This window comes from Lepisosteus platostomus, chromosome 5 (assembly GCF_059453375.1).
Source record: "Lepisosteus platostomus isolate fLepPlt1 chromosome 5, fLepPlt1.hap1, whole genome shotgun sequence".
Lineage (NCBI taxonomy): Eukaryota > Metazoa > Chordata > Actinopteri > Semionotiformes > Lepisosteidae > Lepisosteus > Lepisosteus platostomus.
Window position 1 is genome coordinate 6430799 of NC_142615.1, and position 21247 is coordinate 6452045.

Here is a 21247-nt window from a genome sequence, read left to right on the forward strand (position 1 = left end):
CGAGTCTCGTCTTTTCAGCTTGGAATTTAACCTCAGAGCGATCCCTTTGGTTTTTATTTCTTACATGGAAAGTCGTGTACTGTTCACAAAGTAGCTGACAACCAATTATTGCTTGAAGGATTTAAAATCTGTCCTGTAGCTTTATTTAATTGAATAGAAACCCGCCATCCTCTTCCAGCGGCTCTGTTGAGCAGAGTTTGTGTTGAGCAGAGTTGTGAAAGAGTTTTATCACCGTCGTCAGGGCGTGGGGGTGGGCAGAGAGATGGAAGTGAAAGAAAGTGCGCTGTCTGGCAAAACACTATTTTATTACCCTGGGAGTGTGAAGATTTAGTGAGCACGGGGCGCACAGTGACATTAACACACTGAGATCACTGAGATGGACATTGTAGTAAATATGTTGACAAATGTCTGGATTTTGAGTTTCATGAAGCAAGGTAGAATTGTATCCAGCTGTGAATCAGCTACGTGACTTTATCCCTGTGAAGTTCTGGTGGGCAGTGCCCCTCACAGTGTCCTGCCCAGAGAGAGTTAGCTTTCATATAACAGTGTATTATTATGATCTTGCAAGTACGTTTTTAAACGTTTGTAATCATTTTTTTTTTTGCAAATGGCAGTACTAAGAGACCTAAACTTGAAGTTTTGCAGTTTGGATTAAGCATGACTAGGATGAGAAAAGGTGGTGACCAAGTAAAGAATTGTTGCGTGTTTTGTTCCAAGGTAGAGAGAGGAAAACACACGAAAGGAAATATATACACATCCCAAAGTTACAGAAATAATCTGTCAGATAATGATGCTCATCCTGCTGAGTACATGAAATACTGAAGCAGGGCAGTAAACTACCGCTGCAGTCTATCTCCATCTCCCACAGGAAAATAACCCCAATAAGAACATAAAACACACAATACAGAATATGCTGATGTAAACCCTGTCTTAACGGGAGCCACGTATTAGACTGGCTGTAGCTGCTCAGAGACGCAGCACTGCCTACAAACTACAACACCTATAAACACCCTGAGCCACTTCCTGACAGCTGCATCACAGTCCCTATTCCTCCTGGCTGTGGTGACGTCAGCAGGTCCCTCACCATTCTGGCAGCTTCACAGTCACCTCTGCGCACATGAGAGACTCACACAGGATTTCATTTTAAAAGTTTATTTTCTCAAAAATTAGAAAACAAAACACAGTAGGGTTTCCAGAGATACAGATGCAGCCATTCAAAGTGAGCGGTACAGACACGTACCGGAGGTAATTGGCTGCGGCGTCACGCATCACGACGCAAGATGACACGGGGTACCGCGGTACGTGATTGGTTGACCGACAGGGGCACTTGTGGTCCGTTGGTCTGTCGTAGAAAGATTTACAGTACAGTAAACGTCTTTACTGTGCCCATTGTAGATATTGAATTTTACCACTGAAGGGAAATCTTAGTAGCTGAGCATAAAAAGAATAGGAGCATACTGTAACGCGTGTGAAGGCCATAAACGATATTAATTTTGGAACATAAACATACAGTACTGTATATGGCTGGTCTTGGTACTTTAAAGTAAAAAATACACACCAGTATTACATTTCTCCCTAAACATTTTAAGCATCGAAGTCTTTAACTAAAGAGATACCGGAGTCAACAAGCATACCTTTAGAATTTGATTAATAGGGAATATAATATGGAATCGCGTATCTAAAGAAATTAATAACGTTATGATTATATTCGTGTACTGCGACAGGGCTGTGTAGGGCTGTTTTGCCTCCCTCTTCATGTGACTTCCCCTGTAGCCTACTGGTCTACATGCCTGACTAGCAACTCATGGGTTGTGTGTTCAAATCCAGCTGGTGCTGGACTTTTCTTTTAACAAACATTTCTTCGAAAAAATAGAATAGCGATATTATGGACAATCAGTTGACTTTTATATTTCAAAATATCGCAACATGATCGATTCTAAGTCATTTTTGATAACAATCAACAAACAAACATTTCTTTGAAAAAATGAGTTTCCCTTGGTCAGAGATATAAATATATAATATATAAATAAATTAAATTTAACTAACGTGAAATAGCGTGTGAAAAAGTGGTAGTTTTAAGATTTTCTGCTAATATAATATGGAATCGCGTATCTAAAGAATTTAATAACGATATGATTATTTTCGTGTACTGCGACAGGGCTGTGTAGGGCTGTTTCGCCTCTCTCTTCATGCGACTGTACCAGGAAGAGGATTTCTTTCTATTCGAAACGTGTATTTTAAAAGTTTAAGAAGTAAAAACCTTACAGCGTACACAGATTTCTAAACTGATCAGGATCGTTATCTTTGTCTTATGCCTAATAATGTTCACCGCTCTGTCCAGCAAATTAATAATAAACTTTATTTTATATAGCGCTTTAAACGAATAAGTAATTAGATTGCTCATAAACCTAATCACTTGCTTTTTCTTTTTATTTAGGCTCAGATTTCAACTATAGATCGTATTATTAATAACCATAATAACAACCAACCAACAAAAACAACCATATAAACATAATACCAACCAAAAACATAGATAACGACCACAATACAAAATCAAATATATCAAACCATTATACTCTCGCAAATTCCTCCAATTATCATAATCCCGCCCCTTATGCAAAACCAAACCTTCCTCCCATCCCAGTTTATCCTCTTTATCATAAAGAAAATCCACCTCAATTTTCAACATAAAGCATTACTGCTTACTGAGTTTTGAGGGGGGGGGGGGGGTGTCTTTCGCTGGAAATCTCGCCTGCTTCTACTTTATGAGTACAACCCCCTCTCTGCCGGAGTGCTGGCTGTGACGAATTAAACCGGTTTCACAGGTATTTTCAAAGTAGGAAGTACAGTGTTAACTGGTAGCTGGGCTCCTCAATGGAATCGCTTTAACATGCTAATGCGTTGGTTTAACAATCCGGGAGTGGCAAGCTTCCAATGTCAACTCGACTCGATTGGAAGACAATGAACGTATTTTAGCCCTAAATGAATTAATAGCAAACATGGTTTACATAAAAGACATTTTTCCAAGAAAGTTTATAATAAAACGATCTATAGTTGAAATCTGAGCCTAAATATAAAGGAAAAGGATTTTCAGAGAGCAATCACGCTGTTTATGAGCAATCTAATTACCTATTTGCTTAAAACGCTATATAAAATAAAGTTTATTTAGAGATGAATGATCAGTGTCACAGTTTAAATAATTTTCGTAGGAGGGCTTGGACAGATTCCAAGTGCATTTTTGCAATTTACGTTGCATTGTCCAATGTGCTGTTGTAATACAGTTTAGAATACAGTTAGTCTAAGCTTTATCAGCTTTATTTATGGGTTGCAATTTAGAAAAAGTCAAAAACCGCACTCAAAATGCAATTTAGAGCTTTCTGGCAAGAGGAGACACCCAAATTATAATGTAACATGCCACTGTTTGTGCATGAACAAAGTTATACTGCAATTTTCCTTAGATACGCGATTAAAAAAAATAATTTTTTTGAATCCCCGGCGGAACACACTCCATAAGAATCAGCCCTTTTATACAGTATATCGCCTTTAAACACATATATTTAAACACGCGTTTACGATTTAAATCAAAACGCGATTCAAATCAATATAAATGTTTATTTTGTAACGCATTGGTGACTATTCATTGTTATTAAAAAGACTTAAATTCGATCATGTTGTGATATTTAGAAATATAAATTTGTTTGGTGCGAGTGAGGTTTTATTTAATCTCTGACCAAGGGAAACGTTTCATTTTTTCAAAGAAATGTTTGTTAAAAAATAAAGTCATAGTTCCATGGGATTCAATCACAGACCATGTGACATGGGAGTCAGGAAACTAACACGCAGCGCCACCAGATTTGATAATGCTATAAAAATGCTATAAAATAATGTGACTAGGCACAGAACAAGTTTACAGCACAGTACAATAATAAATGCTGACCATGACTTTAGAAGTGTAATGTTGCCATAGCCAAAATGTAAATGTAGTGGCTCTCTGAAGGCACCAGTTCTATAGGGTTTTGGCATTTACTGAGACAATTATTAATTGTAGCAGTAAATCACAAAGCTGATTCTTTTGATGGCTTTAGAATCCAACCATGCGACATAACTCAAACAACGCACACACACAGGTACCAATACACGAGGATACATTTATTAATACATAGAATATGCATATAAACCTAACAGATCTTATCGAGTGGGTTATCAGAATACAAAAGATATATATTCAGTCAGTTACAAAGTGTTACACCTCAAGAGGACATACGTTCAGTATATCATTCATTAAGACTGTTTCCTAAATGAACTTGGTTATAACTTCTACATTAGATACTCAAAACAAGTACATACTGTAACTCTTACAAATTAAATTGATATCAACTGGTTGGGATAACAATTGAATTCTCGAGCTGTAATGCATTGAAGTTGAATACTCATCCAATCTCTGGGGATTCAGATCTCCTGCGGGCACAAAGAAACAGTTGCAGGCTGTTGCTGTCCAATCCGCGCTCTCTGGCTCAGTGCCAGGCTGTGCTGTGCGGCTTGCGACGGTGCGCTGCTGATGCTCACTGACCGGCTAGGTAGTGTTGGCTTTAACTAGCAAAGTTTGTGCACAGGAGAAAAGATAACTGTGGGTCCCAGCAGGTCAGGAAGAGGACCGGTTTGTTCCTGATGAAGAGCTAGTTCTGAATAGTGATTCAGCTGTCCACAGTTCCGACCTGTTCACGAGGCTTGCTGCTGGTGCTCACCTCGGGTGGATCCTCTGGTTACTCTCTGGCAACCTCCACTCTAGACTCTTAGAACAAAGGAAAGTTCTGGCACTCGGACACACTGGCCGTTCCGTGGTTGTCCGGGCTGAGTCTCAGGATGGTCAGGAGGCGGGCTGCGAGAATGTCCTGCCCTTGGGAGCCTTCTGCTCCTGGGCCGTCCTGCCCTGGAATTCTCCTTTGAATTCCCTTTAGAAAAGTCCACAGAATTCTCCTGAATCTCTTCTGAATCTCACTGAATCTCTCAGGCTCTCTGTGTTGCCTGTTTTTACCTGGAGGAACTTCAGCTCATTGATTGGCTGAAAGTTCCATGGGCATCAGAGTCCCACGTGGGTTACTCGGCCCTACCAGTCCCTGATTGGTTGATCAAGGTGAGATATGAGTCACTTACTCCTGACACTTAGGAATGCAGTCCAGACTGGCACTCCCTAGACATATAGGCACCAATGGATGACCATTGATCATGATAGCCAGGCTTAGCTAAGTGCATCCCCCTTTGGGAGCTGTCCTAGGAAACCTTAAATCAAAGGAAACCTTAAATCAGCCTGCATGAATAGTTTCTCTGTGGCTGCACCACAGAGATGAACAGAGAGATGGGGCCTAATTTGGGAAAGCTCAGAAACACTTAATTCTGCCTTATTAATAAGCCTCGCCGCTACAGAAGCATAAATTACCTTACACTCAATTTAAACACAAGCTGTCTTTAGCTCTCTAAGCTGGTTCATACAGAAATGTAGAGATCCAGGCTCAGAACACACAGCTTCATTAGCGTATACATATGCAGGACAACTAGAGAAGACGTTTTACAGAGGATGGATTTTTAGAAACATCCCATCAGTGACATCATTGAAGTCAACTCCTAGGTACTGTAACTGTCGTGTGGATAGTTTCACAAGAATCACACAAAGGTTTAAGCATCGCTTGTTCTAGATAAAACTGCAAACAACAACAACAACCCATAATGTACTTCTTTGCGGCTCTGTTTGCCCAAATCATATATTCACAACGTGAAATTTAGAAAATAATATTACGTAACCAAAATCCGCAATATGGAAACAGAACCTGTGTAATTGTTGATAGATGATGTACTCGTAACATTTTTACAAGACGAACTACAACATTTAAAAAATGACTTGTATGTACTTGATATCTCTAATCAATCCACGGCGACATTGTTAAAAGCAGAGTCCCAGCACAAAACAAAACTAAAACGCCCTGGGCATACCGTTTCGCGCTTCTTATTTGTTGCTCAAAAGTAATTTGACCATATGAAATGCATAATATAAACCTAGAAACATATACGTGAGCAGTATTTACGTACTGTAGTATCGGTGTTAAGACATACCTCTCAAATACTGTAAATCAAGTTAAAAATATCTCAAGACTGATTTTGGTCATAATGAAACCATGTTTCGAGTTATATCTCCCTCTCTCGTACATGTTATTTTCCCTATTTAAAACTTTTACTGTAATTTAACACGTTTAAACACAACATCGTCATTTCTAAAATTACTATTATATTTATGACATCATCTCATTACCCGCCATTAAACTCGTCTCCCAGTATGAGCAGTGGGACAGAGAGCTGGGAGAGAGTCAGCCTGTGTTCATGAGTCAGGGACGGGTTTAATCTCCACACTGACAGCAGGCAGCAGCTCAAGGTCTTTATCTGAATCCCCAGTACAGAAGACAGGATAGATCTTCTCCCCCTGAGTGAAGACCATGTCAGTGAAAGTGTAGAGATGAGCTCTGGACTCCACTGTGTAAAAGGAGACATTTCTCTGCTCAATATCCACACACACCCCCAGCTTCCTGGGCCACAGACTGAGGGGGAGAGGGGTCTCAGGATCAGTGAGAGCAGAGAAATCAGGGTAGTAGTCCAGACACCAGTAACCCTGCTGGGGAGAGAAGCTGAACTCTCCTTTCCTCTCTGCAGACTCTCTGGTCACTCCTATTCTCCAGCTGTGATTCAATTCCACCTCCCAGTAGTGTCTCCCTGAGGTGAAGACCTCCCTGCTCACAACACATTCCCAGTCATTGAATCTGTGAGGATTGTCAGAGAGATCCTGTTCCTCCTCTACCCATCTCACTCTCTTCCCATCCCCAGACAGGCTGAGCTCACAGTGAGCTGTATCAGGGTCCAGAGTCACAGCAGCTGGGGAATAAAACAGCAAACATCACAACAGGCTCCTGCCGATTACATTCCAGTTCAACTCCATTATGCTGTGAAATGTCTTTGTCCCCCAAACACACTGCGTGAGAAAAACAAGTAAATTACTCATTATATATTTTCCCTTCCAGAGAAACGACATATTCTGTCATTGTTTCACTAAGTATTACACATGGAAGTGATCCCCAATATCCTCTAAATACAAACATTAAACATTTGTTTTCATAGCGATTAAACTTTATTTTTTTAAACAACATTATTAATAAACACAGGACTGACTGGACTGCAAGAGAAACTACAGCCCGACCACTCGCTTTCAAAAACTTCAAAACCCACCACAACGACCTGTATATTGTAAGAAACTGGACGACCTGTCTTTTAAAAAGGTTTATTTCAAATCCCAATTCAGCAGCTCGTTCTTCTCTAAAACCATTTTCCTGATGACACAGAATAAAAAAGTGCTGAATTCAAAGACTGTATAATGGTCAGAAAAATCTAAAGTCAAAAGCAATAATTTGCTGAAATAAAGGACTTCAAACTTACTTTGAAAATGCCAAGAAATATCCAAAGTATTCAATTTAAACCGGAAATAACACATCCAGAAACCCGGAGAGAAAGACGAGAGAAACAGAGGCGCTCATACTGACTTCAGACTGCTCGCGCTCAGCTGTCCGCCTCTCTGATAGGAGACACCAGCTGTCAATCAGTGAGCTCTGTCCACTGAGAGACAGGGGCGGGGCTTATACGTGTTCAGACTGAATGGGGGTTTTAATCAATACAATTCAAGAAGCTTTATTCACATGACTAATGAACACTGACTTAATACTCTCCCCATACTTAATACTTCAGTATGAACTCTTAATACTTAATATTGAGTAATACGTCCCTTTGCTTGTCTGCCTGTCAATCTAGTGAAGATCAAAGATATTCTAATCAGCTCTTATTTTTTTACTCCTGGAGCCTAGAGAGGCTGACACAGCCACCTACATGAATTTATAAAAACACCTGAATTCATTTCTGGACTCAGAGCGCCTTTAGTTCAGTGATGAGAGAGGACGCACTCTTCTGGTCAGTGCAGCTCTGAAGCCGACACGACAACATCTTCCACTGATATTTCACATTTGTTCTGTGTAGAACATGACACAGAAGAATATCATCACACTCCTCTTTCTGGAAAACAATCATCTAAAGGAGCATGTGTTCTGTCTTTTGTACACATGAAGTACAGCACTGTGTCAGTGAGTGTTCCCGGGTTAAATGTGTGTCGTTTTTACCATTTCTGTGACAAGTAGAATTGACACAGCTTTCCAAACGTCTGTTCTTCTTGATGTGAAACTGCAGAAACATGTCCTGTACAGGGTGTTTGCTCACTCTTTAAACACTGAACAGAATAAATTTACGATGACTTATACCTCCTGTTGGCTTCCTGTCACTGTTACTGTTGGTCCCAGTAAACAGCAAGCCAACAATGGACAAACTGTATAACGGCCTGTGTGCTGTCCTGAATTATTTTTCTTTTTGTCTGTCATTCCTCTATATCTTCACATTCATCAGCATAAAATATGCAGAAATACTGTTTCTTCTCCCTTCAAATTACACCTCCCTTGCATTTTACTGTGTAATTCCCAATTCAAGTGCATTTGATGTCTGCATACTGTAGTTTAAAAGCGTTTGAGGATTTTGCAAGTGACCAACAATAACATAAGACATTCTTATTTTAGTAGGAAACCAAAAACAACTGAAGGACACCAGAATAAGTCTCCACAGCTGAAAGGTTCTATTTCTTCTCTTTTCAGCAGGAATAAACCTTTACTTGTAACTTTGCAGCCTACGCATGCTGACACAGCTACCTGCTTGAACTACTAACCAGGAATTTATTACTCTTGACCTACAAATAGTTTCTCAATTCAAACAAAATTTCCTTAACTTTTATTCTTAGACACACAGTCACAGTGTCACACTAAGAAGACACTGAAACACAGAAGCTAAATTTCCTCCTCCTGCCCTGTGAAGACAAACCCAAATCTGAGGTAAAAACTACAATCATTGCTGACAGTAGTGATTACGATGAACTGATGTTGAAATGACTGATCTATTCTGAGTCAAACACTACACTGAGTCTCTTACTGAACCCACATCACTGCAGCCTGTCTCAGCAGAGCTCACAGCTCTCAGATGAATTCTCCAGCCCAGGAAACAGATTCCTTACTGACAGATAAACACCCCCAGCACCCCTCTCTTACCAGGACTAATAAGACACCTGATGGTCAAGAGCCTCAGACTCTGGAAGAGAAACAGGCCACAGAGTCTCTTACTGACTGGACCTGAGAGCTCTGTCAGGACACACAGATATGCGCCCCAGATTCCCCCTTTTGAACTTCCCTAAAACTGTTTGCCATTGTCACACCCCCCTGTCTGTGAACCTGCCCTGATCCTCTACGTCTCCTCCCCGATGTCCTTCTCCACTTACTTCTGGATTATACCGTCTGCCAGGGTCCTGAACTACACTTCACACACCGGCTCCTGTTACACCAGGACAGACTCTAGCCTTTAGATTGAAACACAGGACGGAGATAGAAATTCCCACCAAGAAACTTTGATTGATCTTCACAGCCCACATGTAGGATGTTACAGAAACATGAGAGTGAAATACATCTCCTTCTGTTTACAGACCATGAACAACCATCTCACATTAAAGAGACCTTCTGGTCTCAAGACCTCAATAACCCCAGACACTAGGGCTTAAAACAGCATCTCTGTCATCAAGAAGAGACAGACCTACCTGCAGCACTGCACAGCCACTGCCATTCTGAAACACAGAGATACAGACACTGTTAATCACAGACACACACTGGAACACAGAGACACAGACACTGTTAATCACAGACACACTGGAACACAGAGAAACGGACACTGTTAATCACAAATACACACTGGAGCACAGAGACACAGACACTGTTAATCACAGTCACACACTGGAACACAGAGACACAGACACTGTTAATCACAAACACACTGGAACACAGAGATACAGACACTGTTAATCACAGACACACTGGAACACAGAGAAACGGACACTGTTAATCACAAATACACACTGGAGCACAGAGACACAGACAGTGTTAATCAGAGTCACACACTGGTAAAAAGATGTCAGTACAGTCACTGCTCTCAGTCAACAGAGTTTCACACAGTGTACATACGTGATTTAGGTAGAGGAACTCGCTTCACAGGATCTGCAGAGGAGAAGTAGATCTTTATTGTATTAAAGACCATTCTTGCTTCTTACCTGTTATTATAGCAGAGTTTATACTACAGTCTGAAGTCAGTACATTTCAGGATCCCCAGTCTCCACTGCAGTGTGGATCAGAGTGTCAGTGAGTGTGAGCAGCAGTGGCTGTAAGACTGGAGTCTCACTCAATAAGACTGAGCAGCACAAGGCAATAAGACACACAGACACATCACAGGACACCCTGGAGTCTGGTGCCTGAGCCACTGAGAGAGATAAGAAAGAAACACAGTCTGTCCACAACAGCGAGCAGTAATTTCATAAAGAACCAGCGGTGATACTGAGAACTGATCATTGCTCAGCCATCATTGTCCTGTACCCACAGTGTCCAGTATCACTGACTGAGTGACCTGTACCCACAGTGACCAGTATCACTGACTGAGTGACCTGTACCCACAGTGACCAGTATCACTGACTGAGTGACCTGTACCCACAGTGACCATTATCACTGACTAAGTGACCTGTACCCACAGTGACCAGTATCACTGACTGAGTGACCTGTGCCCACAGTGACCAGTACCACTGACTGAGTGATCTGTACCCACAGTGACCAGTAACACTGACTGAGTGCAGGACACATTGCTGTAATAAAGTGCATTTTCTTACAAAAATGACGCCCACTGGATTTTCTGTCTGTGTGCATCTGAATGTTTCTTATACAGTGTGTCTCTGATCCACACACAGTGACTGTCTGCAAGCTTGACTTTCTGAATTCAGACGTGTATCAGCAAGTATCAGAGTGTGAACCAGTGTGTGTGTCAGAGTGTGTATCAGTTTATGTATCACTGTTCCTGCTGTGTGTTTGAGCTCCAGGTATATTTCAGGGGGAGCTGTTGTGAAAACAGACTCACAGTGTAAAAGCTCTGCTCTGGACCCGGGCTCTGGAGTCAGCAGACTGTAGACTTCAGTCACTGGGGAGACACACAGAGAAATGTCTCATCAGGGCTACAGTAACAGAGTAACAGGAATAACAGAGCTGTTCTACTGTACTGGGACTGTAATTCCTATTGTAGCAGGACTGATCTACTGTACTGAAACTGTGGCTCCTATTGTAACAGACTGTTCTACTGTACTGGGGCTGTAGATCCTATTGTAACAGGACTGAATCTACTGTACTGAAACTGTGGCTACTATTGTAACAGACTGGTCTACTATACTAAGCCTGTCCTATTAAAATGTTCTTGTTAAGCTATATACAGCACAATATAACAATACTGTTACTGTCATAAAGATTTGTGAGACTAGAGCTTTTAAGATGTTTCACCTAGAAACTGACTGATAAGCTGCTCTGATAAATGCAGTCACTGCACAAAAAATCTATAAACAATATAAGAGAAAAAAAGGAAATTTATAAGCTATTCAGAAAGACATCAGTGTGTTTCTCCACCAACCTGTCATGGAAATCTTTATTGATTCCTTATTGCAGAGATCCTCCAGTCGCTCTTTCAGTCCAGAGACAGCTCTCCTCACTGCCTCAGGAGAGAAGTGTGGACTGGCAGGGATGCTGGGTGAGTCTCCAGCTCCAGGAGGGACACAGACAGATTGATAATTCTGCAGCAGGGGAGAGAAAGAGGAGTTTCCAGTCAAACACAACACACATTCCTTGGGAGAAGCCAGAAGCAGCTCTGTGTGAGAGACACCCTTCTGTACTGCAGAGTCACAGAGCAGTGATGTTACCTGGAGGAAATGGATGTGATCCTCTGTGTGAGAGCTGGTTCAGCTCAGCATCTCTCCTCTTCAGCTCAGTGATCTCCTTCTCCAGTCGCTCTAGAATCCTTCAGCCTGACTCACTGCAGCCCTCTCTTGAGCTCTGATCAGCTCTGTGACCTCAGATCGTGTTCTCTCAATGGAGTGGATCAGTTCAGTAAAGATCCTGTCAGTGTCCTGTACTGCTGTGTGTGCAAAGCTCTGAGGGAGGAGACACACACTGGATTATTACACAGGAAAACTCTCAAACTACATTATGTTGTATGCTTTGTTTCCAAAGGGTACTGTCCAATGTCCAGCTGGGGCAATGTGTGTCAGTGTGTCCACTCCTCTGGTCAATACCCACTCTGAGTGACTTCACAGCCTGTCTCAGCTTCTGCAGCTCCTTCTTTCTCTCCTGGAGTCTCTGCTGGGTTTGTGTCTGTCGCCCCCAGCTGCTTCTGTGGAGAAACAGAGACACTCAGGACATTTCTGCTGTAAGAGAATCACATCACAGAGACACTCCTTAGAGTCACCCTGGAAAATTCACACTCTGTATCCCTGATGTCTTATCCACATGAGATGTGTTTCCTGGTCCTGTCTGACACGCTCCTGTTTCTTGTCTAATCTACACCGGCAGCGTGTGCAGCGCAGCAGAGCATGAGTCTCCACCTCCTGCTCAAGTTTTACACCTCACACCTGGGTCTGCACATCTGTATGTGAAGTGAAATGTAAAAATGAGATAATTGTGATTCTAATTATATATAAAACATAATCTAGAGATTTCAGATTTCATTCATCTCAATATGACCGGTCTTGGCATCTCCAAACAGAGGATTTCAGCACTACTGATGAGCCCGGTTGCTACTAGTTTCCCCTGCAGTCAGTGGAGACCCTGTGGCTGACGTGCTTGACTGCTGGATGAGGTTCTGTACCAGTAAGACCATGTGTCTGACCACATCTCACATCCTGTCTGCTTCTGGGAAAATTCAGATCATTTCAGAGGAGAAAAGGGAACATGTTCTGTGTCAGATCTGACTCCAGCTGAGCCCAGCGTGAGTCTTGTATTTAATAGCGCATGTGAAGGTATTATACCACAGTTTACAACTGGTTTTTGTGTCTGAGATAAACCACCTGCCTATTAGATCCCCTTCCCAGCACTTTATTTCAATCCTGTTTCTCTGCTTTCTGCCCCATAGTCCTCAATATGATAAATGAATCCTTGAGCACTGATATCGTACCAGTGGCCTTCACAACTGCTGCTTTTAACCCTGTGTGAGAAAAAGAATCATGGCTCTGGACAACCTGAACAACTTTCACCCTCTATCCAACTTTCATACCTTTTAATTACCTTTTCAAGCAAAATGTTTAGAATGTGCTGTTAGATTTCAGATAATAATCCTCTTTGAACTCCAATCTGGTTTCAGACAACTTCACAGCACAGAAAGTGCCCTGACTTCACAGCACAGAAAGTGCCCTTGTCAAAGTCACTAATGATCTTCTAATGGCTCCTGATTCTTGTTCTCTTTCTGTCCTCATTCTTACTGAACTCAGTGCTGCTTTCGACACTGTCAGCCATAACATCACACTTTCTTGTCTTGAGACTGTGTTTGGAGTTTCTGACACTGCTCCAGTCTTACCTCACTGATCACTTTCACTTTGTCTCTCTCTGTTTTTAGCTCTGAAATTGGACCTGTTAAGGAGTCACAGTCAAAATTGAAGAACTTGGGGGTGATATCTAATCCAGGCTTGACATGTGCAACAGATTGCCTAAACATCATTCTTCTACCTCAGAAATACCACCAGGCTGCATCCTACAGCCTCCAGAATTTGGCAGCCAGAATTCTGACCAGGTCTAATGCAAGTGATCACATTACTCCTGTCCTGGAGTCCCTGCACTGACTTCCTATCAGGTTTCATGTTGATTTCAAAGTCCTCATGCTCCCCTAAAAGCCTCTGCATGGTTTGACACCTCTGTACCTGTCAGAGTTACTATCATCCTACTCCCCATCTCACAACCTTCACTCTTCTAATTTTGGTCTCCTGTCTGTCCCCCAAGCCAGCACTCTGGGTGACAGGGCTGCTCTGCTGCAGCCCAGAGCTCTGGAATTCTATCCCTATGGATATCATAGAGTCACATTCCCTGAGCTCTTTCAAATCCAGACTCACAATCTTCTATTCATTAAGAGCTTTAATTTAACTGGGTCTGTTTCTGCCCCTTTGCTTTTCTGCTGTTTTATCAAACCCCTTTCTACCTTCTACCTTCGGTGTTCTGTAAAGTGTTTTGAGAAGCCATTTTAAAGATACCATACCTCCTTTCTCTGTGCATTTGTTATGATGTAAATTGCTTTGCCACTTTTAAAGATGCTATATAAAATAAAGTTTATTATTAATAATAATACTATTGAGGTGAAATTAAAGCATGACTTCATTAATGAAGGTGCAGTCTGTACTAGAGGTGTTGAGTTTGCTGTGCATTAATGAGGGTGCAGTCTGTTACAGAGGTGTTGAGTGTGCTGTGCAGTTGTACAGGTTCATTGGTGCTACATGAGGACAGTAAAGAGGGAAACAGTGAAGTTGAGGAGGAGGAGATAATGAACAACAGACAGAAGAACAGGAGACACTTCAGAGACACAACAGTGTGGATCACAGCTGAGTACATGAGCAGGACTCAGCAGTGGAGAGATACAGCATTATGGATACAGTAAATACAGTCAGGAGATCAGTTAGAGCCCAAGATATCCTAAATATCAATTTTACATCTTGTACTAGAAAATAAATACAGACTCAAAGTCCTCACCTGTTTCTCAGTCCTTCCTGCTGCAGCTGAGACAGTATCATGGCCTCTGTGTTCATCCATTACCCAAAGATAACAAACACACTTCTGGTCAGTACGGCAATAGAACTCCAGTAGTTTTTCATGAGTGGAGCAGATCTTCTCCTGCAGTTGTCCTGTGGCATCAACCAGCTTGTGTTTCTTCAATGGAGCAGCTTCATAGTGAGGCTGGAGGTGAGTCTAACAGTAAGAGGCCAAACACACCAGACAGGATTTCACAGCTCCCCTCTGTTTCCCAGTGCAGACTTCACACAGCACATCTCCAGGGCCAGCAGGACTGTGAGCAGGAGGAGGTCCACTGAGCCCTGTCTCCTTCAGTTTCTCCACCACTTCAGCCAGGATGGTGTTTCTGTGAAGATCAGGCATTGGAGTGAAGGTCTGTCTGCAATGGGGGCAGCTGTAGTTCCCAGTCTGATCTTCCTGATCCCAGCAGTTATTAATACAGCCCATACAGTAACTGTGTCCACAGAGCAGAGCCACTGGATCCTTCAGCAAATCCAGACACACTGACCAACTGAACTGGTCCTGAGAAACTGAAATATTGCCTTCTGCTATTTTTCTGACAAGTAAAAACTGCACAGAGAGGAGCAGTAGAGACGGAGCTGCAGTGAGGCTGTTTCAGAAGCTGATCTCTGAGTTTCACTTCCTAGATCTGCACAGAGCTGCAGGGGTGTGAGTGTTAGGGGGTGTGATTGTTAGGGGTGTGATTAAGGATTTTAGAGGCAGTGGTTTAGAAACAGCTGTGATTTCTTTGGTGGTTGTTGTTTCAAAGAAGGTGTGTTGCTGTGGGGGATGTGAATCACTTTGTCATTTTGTGTCAGCCTGACAGAGGGAAGTTTTTTTAATAAACCTGGATGTTAGTAACTGCTCATGTGAAGTCAATCCAGTGGTTTGTGTTCCCAATAATCAAAACAATAAAATACTAACTTACTCACACACCATGAGAAGATCAGAGTATGATGGTGACAGACAAGAGGAGGCCAGCTGGCCCATCCAGCTATTTAATCATTGGAAGTTATTTGGCTCCAGGATCTCCTCCAGCTGTGTTTTGGCAGAGGGGTGTCACAGCTCCACATGGTGCAGACTATTTCACTGTCCTGGTGTGAGCTCTTACTGCGAACAGTCCAGCCTGTTGTGTCTCTCTCTCCAGGCCAGTGAGCCCAGCCTGCTGCCTGGCTCTGCCCTGCAGCGTGTGGGCCAGCAGGGTACGTCCAGGGCTTCGTGCTTCACCTGCGCAGTGACCCCCTGTGTGAGCTGCACAGACCTACAGAGCGCTGCAGAGAATCACAAGCTCATCTCTACACAATTAAAGAGCTCAGGAGTTTTAGAAATGCAGCAGGTGTTTCTTTGAAATTAGCAAACAGAAAAAAGCAAATCATGACCAGACATAGTGCAGAGGAGGAATGCAGGACCACCTGTTAAAGCTTAGGTATACAAAAAATCACAGAAAGCTGTGTTATAAAAGAACATTATGAACACTGTTCGGTGTTTACTGAAATGAGATAAACATATTTGAATTGTATTTTAATGGAAACGTATAGAATGTAAAAGTATTTTAGATGTTGTGTAGTTGTTAGCACTGAACTGTGTTGGATGCACAGAACCAGAAGCAGTAAGCAAACATACAGTATCTGATCCTGATCCATGGAGCCAGCATCTCAAGATGTTCATATTTAGAGGTAGATTGTTTAAACAACAAACTAGCTGTGGATACTGATGACCCAGAGAGGTGGAAAGGCTGTTGCCTTAAGCCAGCTCTTTAAAATGTATCCTCAGTGAGTAACTGCTGCCATCTCATAGTGAGTTTCTTTTTTTATAATCTTTTCACATGTGATGTCATTAAGAACAATAAGCTCCTGCTTTGTTTAACGAGTGTTTCAAAATAAAACTAACTTTTATGGAAACTCTGCTTTAGGATAATTAATAGACATTAAGTTAAAATAAATTATTTACGTTGCTTGATTAATTTTAAAAACTAAGATATGGAAAAGAGCTCAGACTAAAGCTCTGAGTGTCCCTGTCCTGCTCATTGCACTGTCTCTGGAAAAGAGCTCAGACCACAGCTCTGAGTGTCCCTGTCCTGCTCACTGTACTGTCTCTGGAAAAGAGCTCAGACCACAGCTCTGAGTGTCCCTGTCCTGCTCACTGTACTGTCTCTGGAAAAGAGCTCAGACCACAGCTCTGAGTGTCCCTGTCCTGCTCACTGCACTGTCTCTGGAAAAGAGCTCAGACCACAGCTCTGACTGTCCCTGTCCTGCTCACTGTACTGTCTCTTGAAAAGAGCTCAGACCACACCTCTGAGTGTCCCTGTCCACTGTCCTGTCAGTGTGATGGCGGGTGAACAGAAAGTTTGAGGGGCTGCTGTATTGATTGTACCTTGCTGTGTTTGCAGATCTTGTTAGCACAGGGTCAGGAGCTGTCAGAAGAGTCACATGAGGTCCATAGTAACATAAAGGGCATCAATGGCACAGATTAACTTCAGGCAACTGAAGATTAAACACAACTTTCACATAACTGAAATGATCAACAACTCTCTGACCAAAATGAATAAAAAACAATTAAAGAGACAGTAAAAGAAAACAAGTTTCAAACTCTGTTCACACCTGCTCTCCTGCTCTTGTTCACTGCTCAGACACAGACTCAGCTCAGTGGGAATGTTGCTATGCAGGCTGGGTGAGTTTGTGCTGAAAGAACAGGTCTGTGCAGGTAAAGTGAAAGAAGAAAGAGAACTGTGTGCCTGTAGCAGTGAACAGCAGTTACAGTATGTGTCCTGTTAAAACATAACCAGCCCCTGTATGTTCAGGCAAGGCGCAAGGCAGGTGGACGTTTGCTGTGATTATAACGAGGTGCGTACCAGCCCTCAAAATTTGTGGGATTCCATCCCTGCACTTTAGCTGTTTCTCCATAAGGCCGCGTTAAGTTACCTCCCTTTAAATTGGCATATATGTTCAGAGTAGTTCTATGTGTCCAATCTAGTCTACCTAGATGGTCGTTCATATTAAAAGGAATGACCCCCAACAGCAGCCCTCCTTGTAACGTGTAACGTGGTATGGCAATACATACCCAGCACGAGCTCTGATTATTCCTTACTGACAGAAATAGCTTTTCTCCCTGATCCCTATGTTTTTCTGGGTCCCCTGTTGGACCCGCTTCTCTTACATCAAACAGCAAAATGGCAGAATACAAAAGATGTAGCTGGTCAAATCTGCTTCTCTGGAGAAGCTCGCTGACAGTGAGTGACGTGGATCCAGCAGTCTTTCCCCTCCAGCCTGACGGCCGATCCAGTTGTCAGCAGCACTTGGAGCGGTCCTTCCCAACGGGGCTGCATGGTGCTTGAAGGAAACCTCTTGACCCAAACCCACTCGCCACAGAGCAGATCATGTCCTCCTTCTGGTTATGTCCCCAGGCCTCCAGCACCCGGTCTCTGTCAAGAGCTGTACTTACTGCCACAGACAATCAGTAATTCAACTCAAAGTTCCTTTGGTTAAGTCTGGGCTGCCCAGCAGCCTCATGGTCTCACAGGCCCGAGGAGCCTCCTGTAATTCTTGCAGCCATTTGCCAGCATGCACCATCCTGACGTAGGCCTCACCTTCTCTGTCCTGTTCTCCAGGCCTTAAGGCTGCTTTCTTCAGCTAGGGCATTCCCCTTAGCCACCAGTGAATCACTTTTACAATGTCCCTTACAGTTATCTATCAGCTGACAACTGTATTTACTGCACAGGACCTCCCACTGGTCATGTTAATGGTCTGTCTGATGGTGTTGAGGTGCTGTATTCCCTGTGTGTTTAGGAAAGGAGAAGGAGGAGAGCTCAGTGGCTCACAGGACACTTCCAGGAGAGAAGCTGTGCAGGATGTTGCTCTGAGTTTTGCTGGCTGTTTTTCTGTTCACCAATAAATAAACCAAATAAATACAGCATCACACACATGATTTAAAAAGCAGTCCACCATACGTTGACATTTTTTCCTACCATAATTAACTACTTCTGTTAATATTTTTTAAATAGTTCATTACCTGTGCATGTGGTCTGTTTTTCTCAGGTAATTGCACTGACCAAAATGTCTGAGAGGAGCTTAGAAACACCTTCTGTACAGTATCTCAAACACTGGCTTTAGGGCCTTGATAAAAGGTCAATTTACAAGGGTCCGCAAACAATATTGTGACAGAATCTCGCTCATTTTAATTTGTGTTGGCAAACTAGCTTTATCATGTACCTGCCTCTGCATGCGTTTTTCAAAATATAATATACTGTATATATAGAAATATAAAGATTTTTAATTCAGTGTCAGTAGCAGGATGAACTTAGGACTCAGCAGCTGTCAGGTTGCAGAGTTGGTGCAAGATGTTAGTGAAAACAGGTATTTATAAATGAACCATTTCAAGAAGGAGAAGAATCCGGGTAATTATATATCTAACAGGATAGGGAAAGCACAGAACATACTGTAGGTACAGTTACATTGTTCATTTTAGTATGCAAAGCCATTTAGCAAAGAGGGGATGAGAAGAGTGACAAACTAGTATACTTTAGATTTTTTTTTCTGATCCAGGGAAAATCTGATCATGTTTCTCTATAAAAATAATAAAACACTTTATTTTATATAGCACATATCCAAGCATCTCAAAGCAATAGAGTAGGTGTAAAAACAGTTATAAGGACCACAGATTACAAAGTAAATACATATAAGAAAGACAAGCAGTTCGAAGTGCTACCATATTTAGAAAATGAAATAGATACAGACACTAAATAACCTGAAAAGAAAGGTTTTGAAGTTAGATTTAAATGCACTCAGAGTAGGTGCCTCTGATATCACTTGGGATACGAATCCAGAGCTCTGGGGTGCAGCTAGAGAAGGTCCTGTCACCCACAGAAAGTAGATGCTCTTGAGGACAGCTAGAAGACCAGAGTCAGACAGACAGAGGTTGCAAGGTGGGGAGCAGACAGATAATAAACCAGATAGGGACTGAATGTGGATGAGGATTTTGAAGTTGACTCGAAAACTGATAGGAAACCAGTGCCACGACTTGAAGGTAATGCAACCCATCAGGATTCTGGCTGTCGAATTCTGAAAATATTGGAGATTGCTCAGTGTGGATTTAATTACCCCGGTGAACAGGGTGTGCAGTCATTAATTCTAGAAAAAAGCTTTTCTTATTTCACCAGTACCCTTTAAAAGAAACTAAATCAGTGTTAGTAACAGCGTGTTTTTACAATAACAACAACAACAACAACAAAACAACGTATGCAAAATAATGGCATACCGGTAATTAGAAATGAATATCAGGTACTGTATACAGATCTTCAAGGTATGGTCAGAATAGGAGATGTCAGATCACAGACACTGAAAGAGGAGGCTAGAAAGATTGAAAAAGAAGCAAGGGAGGATGTATGGACAAAAGATCTACTAGTGGTAGAAGAAAGATAAGAAAGTAAGAGAAACTTGAACAGTGAGAAAAACACATAGAAGCTGGAATGTGGACCTGAAACATCCTGTAGTAAGTGTAAAGGTGAAATGAGGAAAGAAGAGAAGCTGGGATAGGGATGAAAATTACAATGGGGTTTTCAGTTTTTCAAAGTTTTTCTAAAAAGCTAGAATAACTGACTGACTTAAAAAAGTGTTATCTGCAGACCACAAGAAATGATAGTACGATTAGACAAAAATTGTCTGGCACCATCAGAACATGTAGTAGAAGAAAAGGCACAGGCTAAAAGTAAGTTTTAATGGAGCATGTTAAGTCTAGAGATGTAGGTAGGAAAAAGATCATTTTGGGAAAGTTGAGGAATACACAGACGACACAAACACTTCTAAGAGGCTTTTGACAAATAGATATGAGATGTTGTGGGCTGCAAAGGAAGAAGTGAACAGACTCACTGAATATCCACTGTTGAATGTTTAAGTAGATACTGAAATGAGGATTATATTTTAGATTTTGTGTAGTTGCTACCATTGAACTGTGTGTTGGATGCACATAAATTGAAGGAATGGGCAAACATAGCAGATGCTGATCCACGGAGCCAGCATCTGAAGATATTTGTTTAAATACAGACTAGTTATGGATACTGATGTCCCAGAGAGGTGGAAAGGCTGTTTCCTTAAACCAGCACTATAAAATAATTTATCCTCAGCTCACATGCATCTCAAAGTGGGTTTCTAACACTGTATATGCAGTAGTCACACAGTGCCTTTAGTTCCATGCATCTTCTAATCTCTTTACAGAGTAGCTGGAGTCTATCCCAGCAAGAAGCAGATGCAAGGCAGAATACGCCCTGGACATAGTGTCAGTCCATCACAGGGCATACAAACATACACAAACACACACACTCACACAAGTGTCAGTATTCCCATAAGCCAATTAACCTAACAGTATGTTTTGGACTGCAAGAGGAAATTAGATTACCTGGAGAACCCAGAGAGAACATGCAAACTCCAGACATACAATACCTCAGGAATTGAACCTAGGGCCTCAGCAATGCTAACCACTGCGTCACCATTAGAAATGGATGGATA

At 42.0% G+C, this 21247-nt stretch overlaps 1 protein-coding gene across 1 annotated transcript; it reads right to left on the bottom strand.

Annotated features, from left to right (window-relative positions):
* Positions 1-4128: 4128 nt before the first annotated feature.
* Positions 4129-15254, bottom strand: LOC148662752 (E3 ubiquitin-protein ligase TRIM39-like). The gene is made up of 8 exons (XM_088631306.1): positions 14709-15254; positions 12276-12369; positions 11900-12130; positions 11614-11773; positions 11074-11133; positions 10137-10169; positions 9716-9742; positions 4129-6918 (listed from the first exon to the last, which is right to left on the bottom strand). Exons 4-8 carry the CDS (start codon positions 11618-11620, stop codon positions 6371-6373), a joined length of 675 nt encoding a protein of 224 aa, XP_088487432.1. The 5' UTR covers positions 11621-11773; positions 11900-12130; positions 12276-12369; positions 14709-15254; the 3' UTR covers positions 4129-6370.
* Between the last annotated feature and the right edge of the window lie 5993 nt (positions 15255-21247).

Bases quoted from the DNA above. Each gene is read 5' to 3' on its own strand.
- LOC148662752 (XM_088631306.1), bottom strand. The intron at 10,170-11,073 runs GTGAGTCTGTTT...TCTCCTCTGCAG, and splicing joins CAGAGCAGAGCTTTTACACT to ATCCTGTGAAGCGAGTTCCT. The intron at 9,743-10,136 runs GTATGTACACTG...TCTGTGTTTCAG, and splicing joins AGTTCCTCTACCTAAATCAC to AATGGCAGTGGCTGTGCAGT.